This window comes from Microcebus murinus, chromosome 22 (genome assembly GCF_040939455.1).
Source record: "Microcebus murinus isolate Inina chromosome 22, M.murinus_Inina_mat1.0, whole genome shotgun sequence".
NCBI lineage: Eukaryota > Metazoa > Chordata > Mammalia > Primates > Cheirogaleidae > Microcebus > Microcebus murinus.
This window is the reverse complement of record NC_134125.1, coordinates 4,110,133-4,127,651: the sequence shown is the minus strand read 5'-3', so window position 1 is coordinate 4,127,651 and position 17,519 is coordinate 4,110,133. Positions and strand designations below refer to the sequence as shown.

General features: G+C 52.4%; 2 protein-coding genes across 4 annotated transcripts in view; one reads left to right on the top strand and one right to left on the bottom strand.

Moving 5' to 3' along the window:
* Positions 1–17,519, bottom strand: part of UBC (ubiquitin C) — a 423,461-nt gene that overhangs the window by 110,078 nt on the left and 295,864 nt on the right. The gene's annotated exons all lie outside the window — the stretch shown is intronic.
* The window catches only part of AACS (acetoacetyl-CoA synthetase), a 50,803-nt gene that overhangs the window by 18,659 nt on the left and 14,625 nt on the right, over positions 1–17,519 (top strand). For 2 of the 3 annotated variants that reach the window (XM_075996436.1, XM_012782147.3), the window contains exons 6-10: positions 3,628–3,742; positions 3,949–4,030; positions 7,421–7,568; positions 14,556–14,636; positions 16,841–16,965. In XM_075996436.1, coding sequence (XP_075852551.1) covers positions 3,628–3,742; positions 3,949–4,030; positions 7,421–7,568; positions 14,556–14,636; positions 16,841–16,965 — 551 coding nt within the window. The remainder of the gene's footprint in view (positions 1–3,627; positions 3,743–3,948; positions 4,031–7,420; positions 7,569–14,555; positions 14,637–16,840; positions 16,966–17,519) is intronic. The other variant, XM_075996437.1, reaches the window with a different exon arrangement.

Below are 17,519 nucleotides of genomic sequence, written 5' to 3'. Positions count from 1 at the left end.
CTGGGCCAGGCCAGGTTGACCGGCAGCTGCAGATGCCCGGAGGTCTTGCTTCCGTACCGGGAAAACTTCAGCCTTGTCCTGGGACCTCTGAGCCTTTTCATGGCATTCCAGTCCAGACCTCTGCTTCTGAAACACTTGTCTCTGCAGTCTGGTCACTGTCACTGTGACTGGGGTCACCTCTGTGCCGTTGGAGCCCTGGACCCCTGGCAGGCTGGGTCCTTTCACCCCGAGTGTGTTGCCACCGCGTGTGCTGGGATAGTGCTCCGAGATGCTTTGCTCGGTCTGTCCGGCTGTCTCAGCGCCTGTTTCCACTCTGCTGTCATGCTGGTGTCCTCTCCCACGCACAGCACTGGTCTCCCTGGAGCCAGCGCCCGAGCCAGACTGGCCCGGCTGCAGTCCCGGTCGTGCCACTGGCCAGTTTCCAGGCTTTGGGCAAATTGCCTACCCTGTTCCCGTCTCATCCGGGATACGGAGCTAATAATATTACGCCTCTCTCAGGCCCGTGTGAAGGTCAGACTGGCGAGTGCCTCTAATGAGCTGACAGTGGCGCCTGGCACATAGTAAGCACTCGGCGAATGTCAGGTATTGGTTTTTTTTGAGACAGAGTCTCACTGTTTTGCCGGGCTAGAGTGCCGTGGCGTCAGCCTAGCTCACAGTAACCTTAGACTCCTGGGCTCAAGCGATCCTCCTGCCTCAGCCTCCCAAGTAGCTGGGACTACAGGCTCGAGCCACCATGCCTGGCTAATTTTTTTCTATTTTTAGTTGTTTGGCTAATTTCTTTCTAGAAAAAAGCCTGTGCCCAGCAGAGGCCTTGCTGAGGACGAGGAGGCAGGTGTGGTGGAGGACCTGGTGTCCTGAGGTCAGAGGCCAAGTCCCCATCAGCTGCATGTCCGGTGCTGTTTTTTTTCTTTTAAACCAGTGATGAAGTTGGCCAGTGTTTTACTTAGTCTTACCACAAAAGAAAGAAAGAAAGAAAGAGGGGCTTCAGGGGTCTTCCTGTGACAATGTCGCAGCCGCCCCTTGCACGCCTGTGCTTTCCTGGGGGCAAGGGAGTGCTAGAGAGCGGGGATCCAGCTCCTCTGCGCCTCCTTCCTGGTCTTTGGCAGTCGATGGGCGTGCTCAGCTGGAGAAAGGACCCCCTTCTGTTGTTGTAGCTCTGGCGAGAGCCCTTCCGCCCCTATCTCCTCCCTTCCGGCACTGGACGGGGCGCTGGACGTTCTGCAAACTCAGAGCCCCAGATGAGCCCAGAGGTGCCCCCGCCTGTCTCAGTGGGTGCCCCCCACGGTGGAGCCCTCGCAGCACCCCTATTCCCTTCACTCCCTGCCCCACCTTGGTGCTCTCCTCTTCCCATCATCCTGCTCCAGCGCGTTTGGTTCCTTGGTGACCCCTGGTCTAGGTGCTGTCATCGCCCACTTGCAATGTCACACAGTGCGTCCTCACAGTGGTCTCCTGTCTGCCTCTCAGTACATGCCTTTTTTTTTTTTTTTTTTTTTAATTTTTTTGAGACAGAGTCTCACTCTGTTGCCGGGGCTAGAGTGCCTTGGTGTCAGCCTAGCTCACAGCAACCTCCAACTCTTGGGCTCAAGCGATCTTCCTGCCTCAGCCTCCCGAGTAGCTGGGACTACAGGCACACACCACCATGCACGACTTTTATTTTTTTTTTCCTTTTTGAATTTTCCATAAAGAGGAGGTCTCGCTGTGTTGCCCAGGCTTGCCTGGAGCTCCCTGCCTCGGCCTCCTGGAGTGTGCCTGGCCAGTGTTATCTTTTTTCTTGATTATATTGGTCAAGAAGCTTATTTGATTGTGCCAAAAAGATTTTGATTTTGCTGATCAAATCCATCATTAATTTTTCCTTATAGACTTCATTCCTTCCTTTTCTTTTCTCTGACTACCTAAATTGCAAGTATAGTTCACTGAAAACAATTGGAAATGGAAAACAATAACGATTTCATTGCTTTCCTGCCACAATTTCATTGTGTTCCTGGTAGATCGCGTGTTCCGGGGAGCAGGAACTCTGTCTGTGTGCTTCTCTGGCACCGTGCCTGGCACCTAGTAGTTGGAATAAAAAAATGTTCTCTACCCCCTGCGCTTCTGTTAATGCAGCTTCTCGTTTGGAAAATTGGGCAGCGTTGAAAGTAAACGCTCAATCCTTGAGCTTTTTAGCCCAGAGATGTTGCAGTTTGATCGTACATCAGGATCATCTGGAGGGCTGCTGCAAACAGATTGCTGCCCCCTGCTCCCCCCGCAGCGTTTCCGGTTCATTAGGCCGGGCGGGCCCAGGTGATGCTGGTGCCGCGCCTGGCACACTTGGCACACTTGGAGCCGCTGCTTAGCCTCCTGCTGTGCGGGGGCCTCCCCTCCCCAGCCGGGAGTCACCTGGGAGCGCTGAAAACAGCCACCTGGCCTGTTCCAGACCAGCTAATTAGTTACCCTAATGAGCTTCATTAACTTAATAGTCCCACCTCGGGTGGCTGTAACGCCAGCCAGGGTGGAGAACCCCTGCTCTGTCAGCTCCTTACACGGAGGTTCCGGCGTCTCCGTGTGCGCCCGTGCAGCAGCCGGGCGTCGATCTTGAACCTTTCCCGTCAGCTGGTGTGCAAGGGAAAGGCACGTTTGTGGGTAAAAATCCCTTCACGTGAGGGCGGCTGGGAGGGGAACTGGACAGAGACCCGTCTTAGAGGGCTTTCGTCTGTGACGGCTGGGACTGGCACTCGGGGAGCCTCAAAGTGTGTCATGAGGCCACACTTGTCGGCTCACATCAGTTCCAGAATCGAGCCCCACTACCTACATGGGAGGAATCTCTTTTAGAAGAAAGGCACCCGTGTGCAGTGTAGACGGGCACGTGAGTGTGCTGAACCTGGTGCTTAAAATGGGCTTAACTAGTGTGTACATGTGTAGGGCTATGCCTTTGGCAGGCAAAAATGTACGTTTGAAGGATTCAGGTTCCTCTTTAATTGAAGATTCAAAGAACCAAAATAATGGGGTTGGGCATGGTGGCTCACAGCTGTAATCCCAGCACTCTGGGAGGTCAGGAGTTCGAGACCAGCCTGAGCGAGATCGAGACCCTGTCTCTACGAAAAATAGAAAAATTAGCTGCTCGTGGTGGTGCACACCTATAGTGCCAGCTACTAGGGAGGCTGAGGCAGGAGGATCCCTTGAGCCCAGGAGTCTGAGGTTGCTGTGAGCTATGATGATGCCACGGCACTCTACTCAGGGCAATAGAGTGAGACTCTGTCTCAAGAAAACAAAAACACAACAAAATAATGGGGCCACTTTGTAGTGCTATAGTTGCCTTTTTGGAAGGGGAATATTCTTTTATATATGTTAGAGGAGTCATGTTAAAAGGCTCTTTCCCTGAACTGGGGAATCTTTTTGGTACTGCAGCCATGCATACTGCAATCTTCCCGTTTTACTGTATGTCTGCAAATCCTTTTGGTATTTTTCAGTGGTGACACCTTCGTTGGCACTGTGGTGGTTGATCAGATGCGGGTCATGCTTTGATTGGCTCTCTTTATTGGCCACGGTGCTGGGGACACAGGGCCGTGGCTCCTGCCTGGTAGTCCCATTGGCTGCTGAAGGCTTTTGCCTTTTGGATGATCAATATTGGTGTTTTCCTCCCACTTTCAGGGTGTCCTGGACCGGTTTTCTCAAATTCAGCCAAAGCTGATCTTCTCGGTGGAGGCCGTTGTCTATAATGGCAAAGAGCACAGCCACATGGAGAAGCTGCAGCAGGTGGTTAAAGGTGTGTGGCCCTTACAACCTTGGCGGGCACGGGCGTGTGTGTGCACGTCTGAGCTTGCGCCTTTGGGTGCTGCAAGCTACTAAAACCCCGTGCAGTCCCCACACCAGATCCTGTTACCTTTTGTTAAAAAAAAAAACAACAAAATCAGTGACTAAGTATCTTTGCCCTGTAACCTTGAGTTTTCTCCTGCCCCGCCTAAATTCCAGGACTACCAGATTTGAAAAAAGTGGTGGTGATTCCTTACGTCGCCTGCAGAGAGAAGATCGATATTTCCCAGATTCCAAACAGGTAAAGAGCCAGCCACCCTCTATTGCGCAGGTACTCGGGGAAGCCACGCGAAATCTCACCCGGAAGTGGGCCTCTCGGGTCTTTCCACATGGAGTCGGTCGCAGCATTTTAGGAGTGGGGTTGGTTTTAGTTAAAATGATCATTTTGCGGGTGGAGCACCTGAGGCCCTGGAGCGAATCTCCCCAGGCCACCTAGGGAACGAGCGGTGGGAGCAGAAGAGGTCCCAGGGGTTCTCACTCCTTCTGTCTCAGTGTCCCTTTGACGTGGAGGGCTTGGACAGGGCCAGTCCTCCCTGCACTGGCCACACAGTTCGGCATTGCCACTGGTGTGTATATGCATTGTGCGCATGTGGGTGCAAGTGCATACACACACAACATGCACATGCAACACGCATGCACACACGTGTACATGTATGTATATACACATGCAGGTACACACACATGTGTTTTCCCTTTTTAGAACCCATGTGTGTTCCCCATTGCTAAAGACACCTTCCTTTGCTTTTTTGACATCTGCAAACTGATAAGCCACATGGCTTGAGTACCAGATAGAATTGTGAACATGTCAGTTTTTAATAGAGAGTAAGGAAATGGCTTATGGTTTGGTCAAAGTGGTATTTGTCCCCGAAGTTCTTGGCGTTATCCTCCTTTAATCTTTCCTGAGACAGTTGAGGGGAGAGGGTTCGGGGACTGGGCGTTTACCCTCGCAGGGAAGCTCTCCCTCGAGTGTCAGGTCTGAGCCACTGAGAAGAGCCTGGTGAGTGGCCCATCGAGGCTGGTGGGAAGGGGCCGTGGCCACATGGAGGACATCCTCCTGCCCACGTGAGCAGCAGAGGTGGAGGACGGGAGGGGATTGCAGAGGCCTTTTATTCAGGCCCGCGGCAGTTGACGTGTGGCTTATTCTGACCGCATCAGGGTGCTCTGGGGGCACCGAGAGTCACCAGGCACACGTCCTGGCCTCCAGGGTGTGCAGGGTGGTTGGAGAGGTGAGACACACCTGTGGGGGGGTGAGCCATGAGCACTAGGCCCAGTGGACACAGCACAGTGCCCACTGAGTGCAGGGGAAGGGAAGAAGTGCCCATGCAGTTGAGAGCAGGGCCTGCTGGCCTCTCTGTGGGGCCTGGGGAGGTGGCTTCTGAGGTGGCCTTGCGGAATGAGCAGGGTCTAGGGACAGCTGCGCGTGCCAGGATTCCAGGGAATGAAGTGTGCTGCAAGCAAAGTGTCGGTTTCTTGGGCTCAGATGTCAGCTGTGTGACCCTGTGCAAGTGGTTAAGCTCTCTGTGCCGTGGCTTCTCCACCTATCAGGTGGGGGTGGTACCTTCCCCACGCCGGCTGTGGGGATTACAGGAGGTGGCGTTCAGCAGAGGTCACGCAGGCCGCTCTCGGCAGCACCGTCCTGTGGAGACGAGGCTGCGGTGGGCTCTGTCCCCTGGAGCGTCCGAGGCGGGCCGTGCGGAGCCCTCCCAGGCAGGCCCGGCCGCTTGTCCCCGCGGTCTGTGGGAACCCTGCTGCCTTAGCGACCACCAGGTGACGGAGCCCTGGTCCGTGTCGTGCAACCTTGGGTTTAGCGCCCCCGCTTTTACTGAGGGAGGCCGGGAGGGAAACCAGACAGTCTCTGCCAGCCCCGTGGGGGCGGCTTTTGTTACTCTGGGTTCATCGGTCATCGATGCGAAGCGGGAGCATCCGGTGGGGTAGCGTTAGCCACTCCATTTAGCTTCGTGCAGTGCAGAAGCGCCCCATCAAGCCCCGGAACCACGTCCCGCTGCTGTTCATCTTGCGATAGCCGGCGGCCACTGGTAAACCGAAAACGCGGTATGCACATCCGCAGAGGACCGGGAAGCGGGGACCACCCTTTGGGCTTTTCATTTCTCAAAGAGCAATGAAAGTCATCCTGATTTACTGTGATTTATAGATCATTTGAGAGAAAAGGTTTTTGTCTGTGTGAAGCGCCGGATGAGACCAGGCATCTTATGCAAGCGGGTTACATAGTGAGGAGGGGGTTGGCCGTGAAGTTCCACTGTGAGCATGGTGCTCTTTGTTTGTTTACCACCCGGGGTTGGATTATTCTGGATGTCCTTTTTATTTTATTTATTTATTTATTTCTTTTTTGGAGACAGAGTCTCACTTTGTTGTCCAGGCTACAGTGAGTGCTGTGGCGTCAGCCTAGCTCACAGCAACCTCAAACTCCTGGGCTCAGCCTCCTGCTGCCTCAGCCTCCCGAGTAGCTGGGACTACAGCCATGCACCACCATGCCCAGCTAATTTTTTCTATATATATTAGTTGGCCAATTAATTTCCTTATATTCATAGTAGCCACGGGGTCTCGATCTTGCTCAGGCTGGTTTCGAACTCCTGACCTTGAGCAATCTGCCTGCCTTAGCCTTCCAGAGTGCTAGGATTACAGGCGTGAGCCACCGCGCCGCGCCCGGCCTGGGTGCCCTTTTTAAACATCTCTCCGCCAGGAGAGTTCCTCACCTTCAAGGAGGCCTTCCCATGCAGGTGGCAAAATTCTTCCTCTTGGTGTGCGCACGTTTGTGTTTCAGGCTGATTGTCCTCAGCAAAGCGCTGCAGGCTCATTTTAGCTGATTCCCACCTCCTTCCTTGAAAGAGAGAAAGTTCCATTTGTCAGAAAACGGTGTGGGGCCAGTGTTTGGGGATGGGTGTTTCTGCTGGTCTCAAAATAGCCAAGCCAGCCTTCCCAAGACGGCCCTGCAGCTTCCGCTGCTGCTTCTAGCTCAGAAAACTAACCTGTTTGCGTTGCCCCTTTGCTGGTTGGTGCTTTATGTCAGCTTTGGGGTGAGGCGGGCAGATTTCTTAGGTGACAGCCAATAACTGGGATTAATTTTATTTGTTCTTGGGTAAATATTTTTGTCTTGCTATTGTAAACCTCAGGATATAGTGAATTAGTGGTAACACATGATATTTGCCTGGCAGTTCTCTGTGATTGGGCCTTGATTCACCTTGGGACAGTGGCCCCACAGGTGTAGGAAGGGCTCATTGATCCAGGAGGGGAGCGTCCTGATTCAGACCCCCTTACCCAGCGCTTCCCTTTTGGGCTGTCGTTGGAAATGAGGCTTTGCCGATCAGGTGATGAACAGCGAACACAGGAAGCAACTCAGCAGACCCAACGCCCTTTCCAAAGCCTCCTTCCAGCGTTTGCCCAAATAAAGCAACTTGAAATCTTCACTCGTTCAATGAGTTTTCCTTCAATTAGCTTGGATCCCTGAGATTTGACTTCCTCCCTCCCTCCCAGAAAGCTTCCAGATCATGCCAGGGTCCCCTAGAAATCCGGGCTTTCATTGTTGGTAGGAGCCTGGGGGGAGTGCAGGCGCCACCTCTGGTGCAGCATTCTGGAACACTCACCGCCGGTTCCCCTGTGTTCCTGCCCACAGCGTGTTCCTGGATGACTTCCTCGCCGGCGGCTCTGGCGACCAGGCCCCGCAGCTGGAGTTCGAGCAGCTGCCCTTCAGCCACCCACTGTTCATCATGTTCTCCTCGGGCACCACGGGCGCACCCAAGTGCATGGTGCACTCTGCCGGGGTAGGTCTCCCCGGGGCTCCGCCCGCCTCGCACCGCTGTGGTCTGTTTGCTGTGAGGGGCTCCCAGCTGGGGATGGGGGTGTCCGAGCCGGCCAGCGACACTCAGTGCCTGGAGATTCCAGCGCGCAGCTTCTCTCCCCAATCGGGGCGCCGCGTGGACATCTAGAGTTGGGTCTGGGTGGATGGAGAGCTGCTGTTCTGGAGACCCTGGTGGTACTGCCACCACCATGGCAGGTGTGGAGGCCACCTGCGCAGCACACCGTGTCACCAGGGCAGGGCACGTGCCGGCCGAGCCAGCGGCTTCCACCCTGCAGGTCAGGACCCTCGGGATTCTGAACTCGGGACGGCGGCCTGGCTGTGTTTTAGAAAGAATGAATCATAGAAATGTCGACAACAAAATGCAACCAAAAACAAAGTAGAGAAAAATAAAAAAGGTGAGTGAGAATAGCTGCGAACAGAGATATCAGTGCATGGGTAGTAAGAGGCGTGGGCGTTGTTTCCCGGAGCTGTCGCTACACGGGGCGAGCGTAGACGTGTGCATCTGACCACGAGAGAAAGAGTCGCTGCGCTGTGTTAGTCTGTCAGGGCTGCAGCCGTAGCAGAAGGCCACAGACTGCGTGGCTTAAACAGCAGTAGTTTATTTTGTCAGTTCTGGAGGCTGGAAGGGCAAGGTCAAGGTATTGGCAGAGTCGGTTTATCCTGAGGGCTCTCTCCTAGGCTGGTGGACAGCCGCCTGCTTGCTGTGAACTCCCACGGTCTGTCATGGGATACCCGGTGTCTATCTGTCCAAGCTCCCTCCTCTTATACGGACACCAGTCAGATTGGATCGGTGCCCTCCCTCCTGGCCTCCTTTTGACTTAATCACCCTTTTAAAGGTCCTACATTCAAATATAGTCACATTCTGAGATAATGGGGATTAGGGTTTCAACACATGAATTTTGGGGGGACACAACTGAGCCCATACATAACACTTTTCATTTTTCTTTCTTTCTTTCTTTTTTTTGAGTCAGAGTTTCACTGTGTTGCCCGGGCTAGAGTGCCGTGGCATTGGCCTAGCTCACAGCAACCTCAAACTCCTGGGCTCAAGGGATCCTCCTGCCTCAGCCTCCTGAGTAGCTGGGACTACAGGCATGCGTCACCATGCCCAGCTAATTGTTTCTATATATTTTTTTTTTATTTTATTTTTTTTATTTTTATTTTTTTAGACTGAATGGGTCTGTGGAATGTTTCTATATATTTTTAGTTGGCCAATTAATTTCTTTCTATTTTTTAGTAGAGATGGGGTCTTACTCTTGCTCAGGCTGGGTTCGAACTCCTGACCTTGAGCAATCCGCCCACCTCGGCCTCCCAGAGTGCTAGGATTACAGGCGTGAGCCACTGTGTCCGGCCACTTCATTTTTCTTATTTCATCCACAGTCTGACAAGTACCTAAAATAATACATTACTATTAAGCAGATTTTATACATACAGATCAGTGACTTTTTTTTTTTTTTTTTGAGACAGAGTCTCACTTTGTTGCCTAGGCTAGAGTGAGTGCTGTGGCGTCAGCCTGGCTCACAGCAACCTCAAACTCCTGGGCTCAAGCAATCCTCCTGCCTCAGCCTCCCAAGTAGCTGGGACTACAGGCATGCGCCACCATGCCCGGCTAATTTTTTCTATATATATTAGTTGGCCAATTAATTTCTTTCTATTTATGGTAGAGACGGGGTCTCGCTCTTGCTCAGGCTGGTTTCGAACTCCTGACCTCGAGCAATCCACCCGCCTCGGCCTCCCAGAGAGCTAGGATTACAGGCGTGAGCCACTGCGCCCGGCAGATCAGTGACTTTTAACCTTTTAGTTTTGAAAGAATAAAGTACCTACAGAACCTATAGAAAAGTTACAAGGATAGTATGATAAACTCCATAGTACCCTTCAGCTAGATTCATTCATTGTTAACATTCTCTTTTTAACACCTTCAACATCCATTTTTAACATTTCCTAAAAGCCTCTTTTGCTTTATTTTTCTCAGTGTATACAGACACATTACTATTTTGCTTTTTGCTAAACCAGTTGAGAGTAAATTACAGTCATAAGGATCCCTTAATATTTCAGCACGTGTCTCCCAGGAAGAAGAACGTTCTCTTACAAAAGTGTATGTAGCACACTCATCAAATTCAGGAAAGTGGACGTTGATGTAATACTGTCATCTAATATGCAAATGTTGCCAGTTTTCCAACAATGTTCTAGCAGTTCAGGCTACATTGCATCAGTTGTTATGTCTCTTTAATTTCTCCCTCTCTTTTTTTTTTTTTTTTGAGACAGGGTCCCCTTCTGTCACCTGGGCTATCATAGCTCACTGCAACCTCAAACTCCTGGGCTCAAGCGATCCTCCTGGCTCAGCCTCCCAAGTAGCTGGGACTACTCACACCACCATGCCTGGCTAATTTTTCTATTTTTTGTAGAGATGAGGTCTTGCTCTTGCTCAGGCTGGTCTTGAACTCCCAGCCTCAGGCAATCTTTCTGCCTCCCCTTGGCCTCCCAAAGTGTTAGGATTACAGGCGTGAGCCACCACACCCGGCCTCTCTTTTGATCTTGAGCAGTTCCTTGGCCTTTCTTTGTGTTTCAAGATACTGACGGTTTTGAAGAGTCCAGGTTCCTGGTTTTGCAGAATGGCTCTTGTTGAGTTTGTCCAGTGTTTCCTCACGGTTAGATCCAATTATGCAGTTTAGGGAAAAACACCACGGCAGTGACGCTGTGTCCTCAGCACATCTGATTGGAGGGTGCACTGTGTCGATTTATTTCATTTTTGCGGTTCCACTAGGTCACTCTTCAGAAACAAAATTCCTGGGCGAATTTGGTACTTTAATAACTGCTATCACATCTTACCTCCTCTAATCCTTGTCTGCTCCTGAACTTGACGAGAGAGTGTCTTTCTGACTCAGGTTAAATCCTTACCTTGGAGGCAGACCTCTTCGGGGCAGGAGAGAATCCTTGTTCTCAAGTCACTCTGGGCATTCCTGCCTGGCCGGCTCTCCAGCCCTCTCCGTATCCAACTGTCCAGTTTTTCCCCCAGTCGGCTTGGCCTCGAGGGAGGAGAAAAATCTGCAGTATCTTGGTCTGACCTTGTAATCGCTGCCTTTTCTCCCCCAGCTCGGAAGAAGAGAATTATCCGCGTGGAGGAACCTCGTGTTCTCAAACCACTCCCTAGCTCTTGCCCGATGAGATGGTGGTATTTAGAGATGAAATATACAGTTTCCCTTATTCTAGCTCGTTTAGCTTTTACAGATGTTCTCTGTACCTAGAAGCTATTTGAATCCCTTCTGCAAAAAAGGAAACATTTACATTGGAATCATTGTAAAGCTTCAGACTGCTGTTCACAGAGGATTTTCATCCGAATGTGCAAAGGCGTTAACGTGGCTGGGTTATTACCCGGGTTTGGAGCCACTGAAGGTCTGGTTGCAGGCGGTGAAATAGAGCCTCGGGTGCAGGTGCCTGGTGGCGCAGCGTGGGGGATTGAAAAGCCACAGGGAGGGAGGACATGGGGTGGGTGGGGGCAAAGGCTTTCTTTCTAGAAGTGACACTGGTCGGACCGAGCTGTTTTTTAGTAGGCAGTGTGCTGTCCTTGCTGTTCAGACGTCTTCTCATTTTATTAAATCAAGCCCCGGGTATGTTCATCATCTAAGGTGTTGTTGGAATCCGGTTTTCCCGGTGGAGGAGCGGCCCTGGTCACCTGGCCACGGGTCTGTTAATGGGCCCCAGGGATGAGCATTTTTAGAAGCCTTGCAGACTAGGATGGTGGGAGGGGGGAGGTGTATGTGGCCAAACAAGACATTGTAGGAGAAATTGAAATGTATAACTGTACTTTTATTTTTAGTGCCTTCTGCATAGCGAATGTCATTTTTTAAGGAGAGGAACATAAAAATGTATTAGATATAATGTAGTTTGCTCATAAAATGATCGTGCCTGGTATATTTAGAGTATGGAAAAATGAGGAAGAATTATATTTATTCTATCTCAACTGGGCTCTTGCATCTCCAGAGAAGTGACTAAGCATCTTGCTTGTTCTCAAGAGTTATCTTGACAATAAACTTAAAAACAGCAAGGTGAGCCAGGCCACAGTGGTTGGGGCTACTTGCTACGGTTCTAGGTTTACCAGGGCCGTGGTGGGGGGAGGTTGTGTCACTGGTTTGTTGGTTTGTGGTTTTTAACGCTTTGCACTCGGATGTCGAGTGTGGATAATGTCGAGTGGATAATGAGAAAAAAGCAAGTGAGTGCAAAGGGTTAAGTCCATAAAAGGTCTCAGGAAACAGCTTCCTTGTCCCTTCTCTTAAATTAAATCACTCTCTTGCCCCAGACCCAGGAAACCATGCTGTTTAAGCTTCCTAACCCTCGGGGGAGGCATTTGGACTTGGCCATGAATATGTAAGGATTAAGGGGAAAACTGTCCACGAGAATTGTCAAGATTCCTGCGAAGAAACTCTGGGGAGAGAAGCAGAGCCTGGCTTGTTTGGTGCCATCAGAGAAAACAAGGATAACTAGCGAATGTACGATGCGGGCTCGTAGGTCTGCTGTGCATACGGCAGAACATACGGGCGAAGATACGGATTTAGACTAAATACCGACTTTAAGTGGGAAAAAGAAAAAGGGAGGGGGATTTGCCGCAGGGTCACATTGAGAGCTCCTGGGCCTTTAAACGGATTGGATTCATCGTGTACAGATTCCATTCGTAGAAAGAGTTCCCGAGAAGTCGGTCACCCCCAAGCTATTGCCCACCTGATCTGCGTGAGAACAGCGTGTTACGGAACTTTCCGCGGGAGCCTGTGAGCGCCCGGGCTGGGCGAGGCTGTCACTGAGCCTCACAACAGGGACCCACAGGGAAGTCCCTCCCAGCGCAGGGGGCAGCGTCTGCTCTGCAGCCTCTGGGGACTTCAGTCGCTGCCCTTTGTGGACCTGGTGGTGGCCACCCTTCGGGAGAGACCCTGGAATAGAGGGTTGTGGCCCTGGAATTAGAGCGTCTGTCGGCTTGTTTCTGTTGAGCTCTGCAGGGGTCATCTTCTCCAGTTGGCTTTTGGACACATTTCCCTTGGGTTTGAGGAGGGTTGTAAAGGCTGGTGGTTTTTGTTTTTAGAGACAGGCTCTCACTCTGTCACCCAGGCTGGAGTTCAGTGGCCCTATCATAGCTCACTGCAGCCTCGGACTCCCAGGCTAGAGTGATGCTCCCGCCTGGGCCTCCCAAGGTGCTGGGATCACAGCCCTGAGCCACTGCGCCCAGCCAAGGCTCGCTTTTTTTTTGAGACAGAGTCTCACTTTGTTGCCCAGGCTAGAGTGAGTGCCGTGGCATCAGCCTAGCAACCTCAAACTCCTGTGCTCAAGCCATCCTCCTGCCTCAGCCCCCTGAGTAGCTGGGACTACAGGCATGTGCCACGATGCCTGGCTAATTTTTTCTATATATATTAGTTGGCCAGTTAATTTTTTTTCTATTTATAGTAGAGACGGGTCTCGCTCTTGGTCAGGCTGGTTTTGAACTCCTGACCTCGAGCAATCCGCCCGCCTCGGCCTCCCAGAGTGCTAGGGTTACAGGCGTGAGCCACCGCGCCCGGCCCCAAGGCTCACTTTTAATGCACGGGTCCTTGCTCCAGCCCCGATGGTTCCTCAACAGCCCGGGGCTCACACCTGCTGAGGGCAGTGATCTGGCCACAGACTGGCTTTCCCCTTTCTGGGCACTGGAGGGGCAGCATCCCTGCCTGTCCTCAGGGTCTTGTGTGAGCTCCATTGTAAAGATGGGGAAACTGAGGCTGACAGTGTGGAGTGGCTGGTGCAGGTGCCACAGGCTGTGCTGTCTGGACTGTGCTCAGGGACAGGAAACGCCTGTCCTCCCTGCCAGCTGCCAAGCAACACAGGTGCTTGGAACGAGTGGGCTCGGGGCAGTGGAAGACTGTACTGCTGTCAACAACCAAAACAAAACAAAACCCCACAAGGGAGCTCTTCGATAAAGATCTTCAAGGTGTGTTAGATGGAAAAGGCAAAGTGCAGTACCGTGTGTCCAAAAAAGGGCACAAATACGGTTATGCTGGTATAGACCTGGAAACATAGACAGGACACTACTAACACCGGCTGCCTCTGGGGAGAGCTGAGTGCAGGGTAGGAAGAAAGGAAGGCTTTTGTGGTATGTTTTAGAGCAGTGGTCCCCACCTGCTTCGGCACCAGGGAGCGGTTTCATGGAAGCTACTTTTCCCACGGTCCCAGGGAGTGGAGCTCAGGCGGTGCAGCGAGCGATGGGGACTGGCTGTAAAAGCTCTGTGGCCGGTTCCTGCGTTTCATGGAAGACAGTTTCTCCATGGACTGGGTTGTGGGGAGAGGGTAGCCTTGGGGGAGGGTGGGGCTCAGGCTGAGATGCCTGGCCCAGTTCCTAACAGGCTTGGGACCGGTACTGGGCCACGTCCTGGGGTTGGGGACTGCAGCTTTAGAGTTTTGGACTGTTAAATATATTGCCCATTAAACCCTAAAATTAGAAAGTAACAGAAAGTGTGAGAGTGGGGTGGGAGGGAGGGAGTCTGATTAGGCGTCTTAGCTGGGAGCGGGTAGTCGTGCTACCCCAAAGGGAGGCGTCCCTGAGCTCCGATGGAGGCTTGCAGGTGGGCGTGAGGCCTGGCGACACTCTTGCTGTGCTGTGCTGTTTGCACCGAGCCCTGTTCCTTTGCTCTTTAGTTTTGACTGTCCTCTCAGCAAGGGTCCCCGCTCTTCTGAGTGAAGCTGGCGGGTCTCCGTGGTGCCCTCGCTGGCTCGGGCATCGGGAGCTGGAGGCCGGCGGGAGCTTGCCGGGGTTCTCCTCTCCACGCCGTGAGCCTCGCAGGCGGCACAGGGGCTCGGGAGCGTCGTCACCAAGGCGGGGGCTCCAGGGTCCGCTTCCTGTGGGAAAGAGAAAGGAGACACCAGCTGGGCCTCTTCCCGGCAGAGTGCGTGGCGCCTGTGCCTTGGGGCCGCCGCTTCAGCGCGCCTCTCCCCCCAGGGCACCCTCATCCAGCATCTGAAGGAGCACCTGCTTCACGGCGACATGTCCGGCGGCGACGTGCTCCTGTACTACACCACGGTAAGGGGCAGCCTGAAGGTGCGGGGTGGGACGGGTCCCTTCCCGCTGCCAGGTGTTGCCGGGACCGCAGGGCAGGACAGGACCCGCCCCCTGCCGCCACCGCGCCTCCCTATCGCACGTCCTTAGACCAGAACCTGAGTTCGAGTGTGGAGGGACTCCTTTCCTTGTTGGACGCCGAAAGGTGAATGTTTAGGACACTTTAAGTGAAGTGTGTTTGACCCCAAAGGAGAACTCAAAATTGGCTTTTGCCAAGACTGCAGCTACCAAGAGGTTCTGGAACAATCTGGCTACGTTTCCTAGATGACGTTTTTGTGCCGTGTTTTAAAGGAAGCAGAGTGCTGGAGGCATGTTCCCAACCTGAGAGGTTGATGCCTGGGGCCCCAGCAGTGCCCCGTGGGACAGGCCCCCCGGGACAGGCCCCCCGAGACTGCACAGAGACACAGGAGGGGGGCCCTGGGTGGCTCTCGGTGTGTGACTGTGGGCAGGCAGCTTCACCTGGTGGGTCTCTGAGGGTTATTGGGTTTGAATCATTGTAGCCCATATGAGGGGAGGGAGGGACGGCAAGGAGGCGTGGGTTCCCTACGCAGGCCAAACCCTGTCACTCATGCCATAGGTGACCTGCTTGCTTGGCACTCTGTTCTGCCTGCCTGTTAGATTTTACTGTCTGTCCCGTGAGCTCTTGTCTGGGGCTTCTTATGCAGGGCTGTGTGGGGACCACTTGGGGTGCTTCCTCACATGGCCTCCGGGTCCCATCTCCCGGGATGCTGATTTCGGGGGTGTATGGGGCGCCCAGGATGCCCCAGGGATACCTCCTCAGTCTTCCCAGGTGGGGTTGCACCCCTGGGTCCTTCTTGCTTATGTGGTGGGGTTGGAGTGCTCTTTCTGTCCTCCTGGGTCAGGAATCTTGCTGGAACATGTCTGCACCTTCTTGGCTTTTATGTTTTTTTAAATTTTTTATTTTTTATAATTTTTGACATATATATGTATATCGGAAGGCCAAGAGAAGGAATCCTTCTTGGCTTTTAAAAACATTTAGTATTAAACCAACATTTTCAAGTAAAATTAAAAAAATTTAAATCTACTTGCACATGGTAAAAATTCCAAGCAGTAGCAATAGGGTGTGCGGGGACAGGTGGGGCCTGCCAGGGCCCAGGGCAGTCACGGCGGTCATCGTCATGTGCGCCTGCCTGTGGCACAGACAGGGCCTCTGTAGGTCTTAGGGGGTGTGTGTCTGCCTGTGTCCCCTCTTTTCTGCTGATGGGGTTACGCTGCACGTGCTCTGCCGTCCTTGTCTTGCACTAACAGTCCGTCTTGGAGACGGTTTCCACCCATCCAGACCTCTTTTTTTTTTTTTAAACATTTTACATTTTATAGATTATTTTTTACTTTTTTAATTTTATTATTATTTTTTTTTACTTATACTTGTTATATGAAACAGACCTCTTTGTTTTTAGTGGCTGCACAGTGTCTGACCTCTTTTTTTTTTTTTTTTTGAGACAGAGTCTCACTCTGTTGCCCGGGCTAGAGTGAGTGCTGTGGCGTTAGCCCAGCTCACAGCAACCCCAACTTCTACGCTCAAGCGATCCTCCTGCCTCAGCCTCCCGAGTAGCTGGGACTACAGGCATGTGCCATCATGCCCGGCTAATTTTTTCTATATATTTTCAGTTGGCCAATTAATTTCTTTCTATTTTTAGTAGAGATAGGATATTGCTCTTGCTCACGCTGGGTTTGAACTCCTGACCTTGAGCGATCCTCCCGCCTCGGCCTCCCACAGTACTAGGATTACAGGCATGAGCCACCGTGCACGACCTGTATCTGACTTCTGAGTGTTGCTGGTGCCACGTGTGTTAACACACACGATGTCTTATGTGGGCTAGCTAGTTGTGCAGTGTTCGGTCGTGTGTGCACCGCTCGTGTCCATTCCAGCGCCAGCAGGCGTTTCAGCCTCTCGCCATCACCGGCGAGGCCGCGGGAAACCTTCTCTGACACGTCTTTGTGCACGTGTGTGGTTGTATCTGCACGGTCAGTTCTCAGACATGCAGTTGCTGGGCCAAAGCATTGTGCCCTTGACCTCTCTGGTCTTTGGCAGTGAGTGCCAAGCTTTGGCTGGGCTCTAGGTGGTTTTGCAGGGGCGCGGGAGGCCGAGTGGCGGAGTCAGGGTGGCCGGCCCGGCGCCGCTTACGCGCTCTTTCTATCTGTCGCAGGTCGGCTGGATGATGTGGAACTGGATGGTGTCGGCCCTGGCCACAGGCGCGTCCCTGGTCTTGTACGATGGCTCCCCTCTGGTCCCTACACCCAACGTGCTCTGGGACCTGGTCGACAGGATAGGGTAGGTACCGCGGGGCCGCGCTCAGGACGAGGGCCAGGGCCAGGCTGGTGTCAGGATCCGACGCAGAGCTGCCTTCGACACTGTCCCCATGTCGGGTGCCACCGTGGGAAGGCGTCACCCCTCGGGACGTCCCCGTGAAGGGAGGGCGGGGGAGGCGCCAGAAGCTGGAGGTGAAGTTGTTGCGGGCGGATCGGGATTCTTCTTCGTGGGTGACGGGCTGCCTCTGGGGCCTAGGAGTGAGCTCTGAAAGATCATACGGGTGTCAGAAGAAGAGATAAGATCCCATTTCTTTACTTTTAAAAATTTACTTTAATATACAATTATACTGGCAATATACAATTTTATACGATATAAAATATATTGTATATATTGTATATAATTGTATAATGCTAGCAATAATTGTATATATTTAAGGCATTCAACCTGATTTGCTATACATTTGCTATACATATACACAGCAAAGTGATTGCCATGGTCAAGAAAATTAACATATCCTTGTCCTCACACCTTCATTATCAGTTTTTGTGACGAGAGCACCTGGAATCCACTCTCCT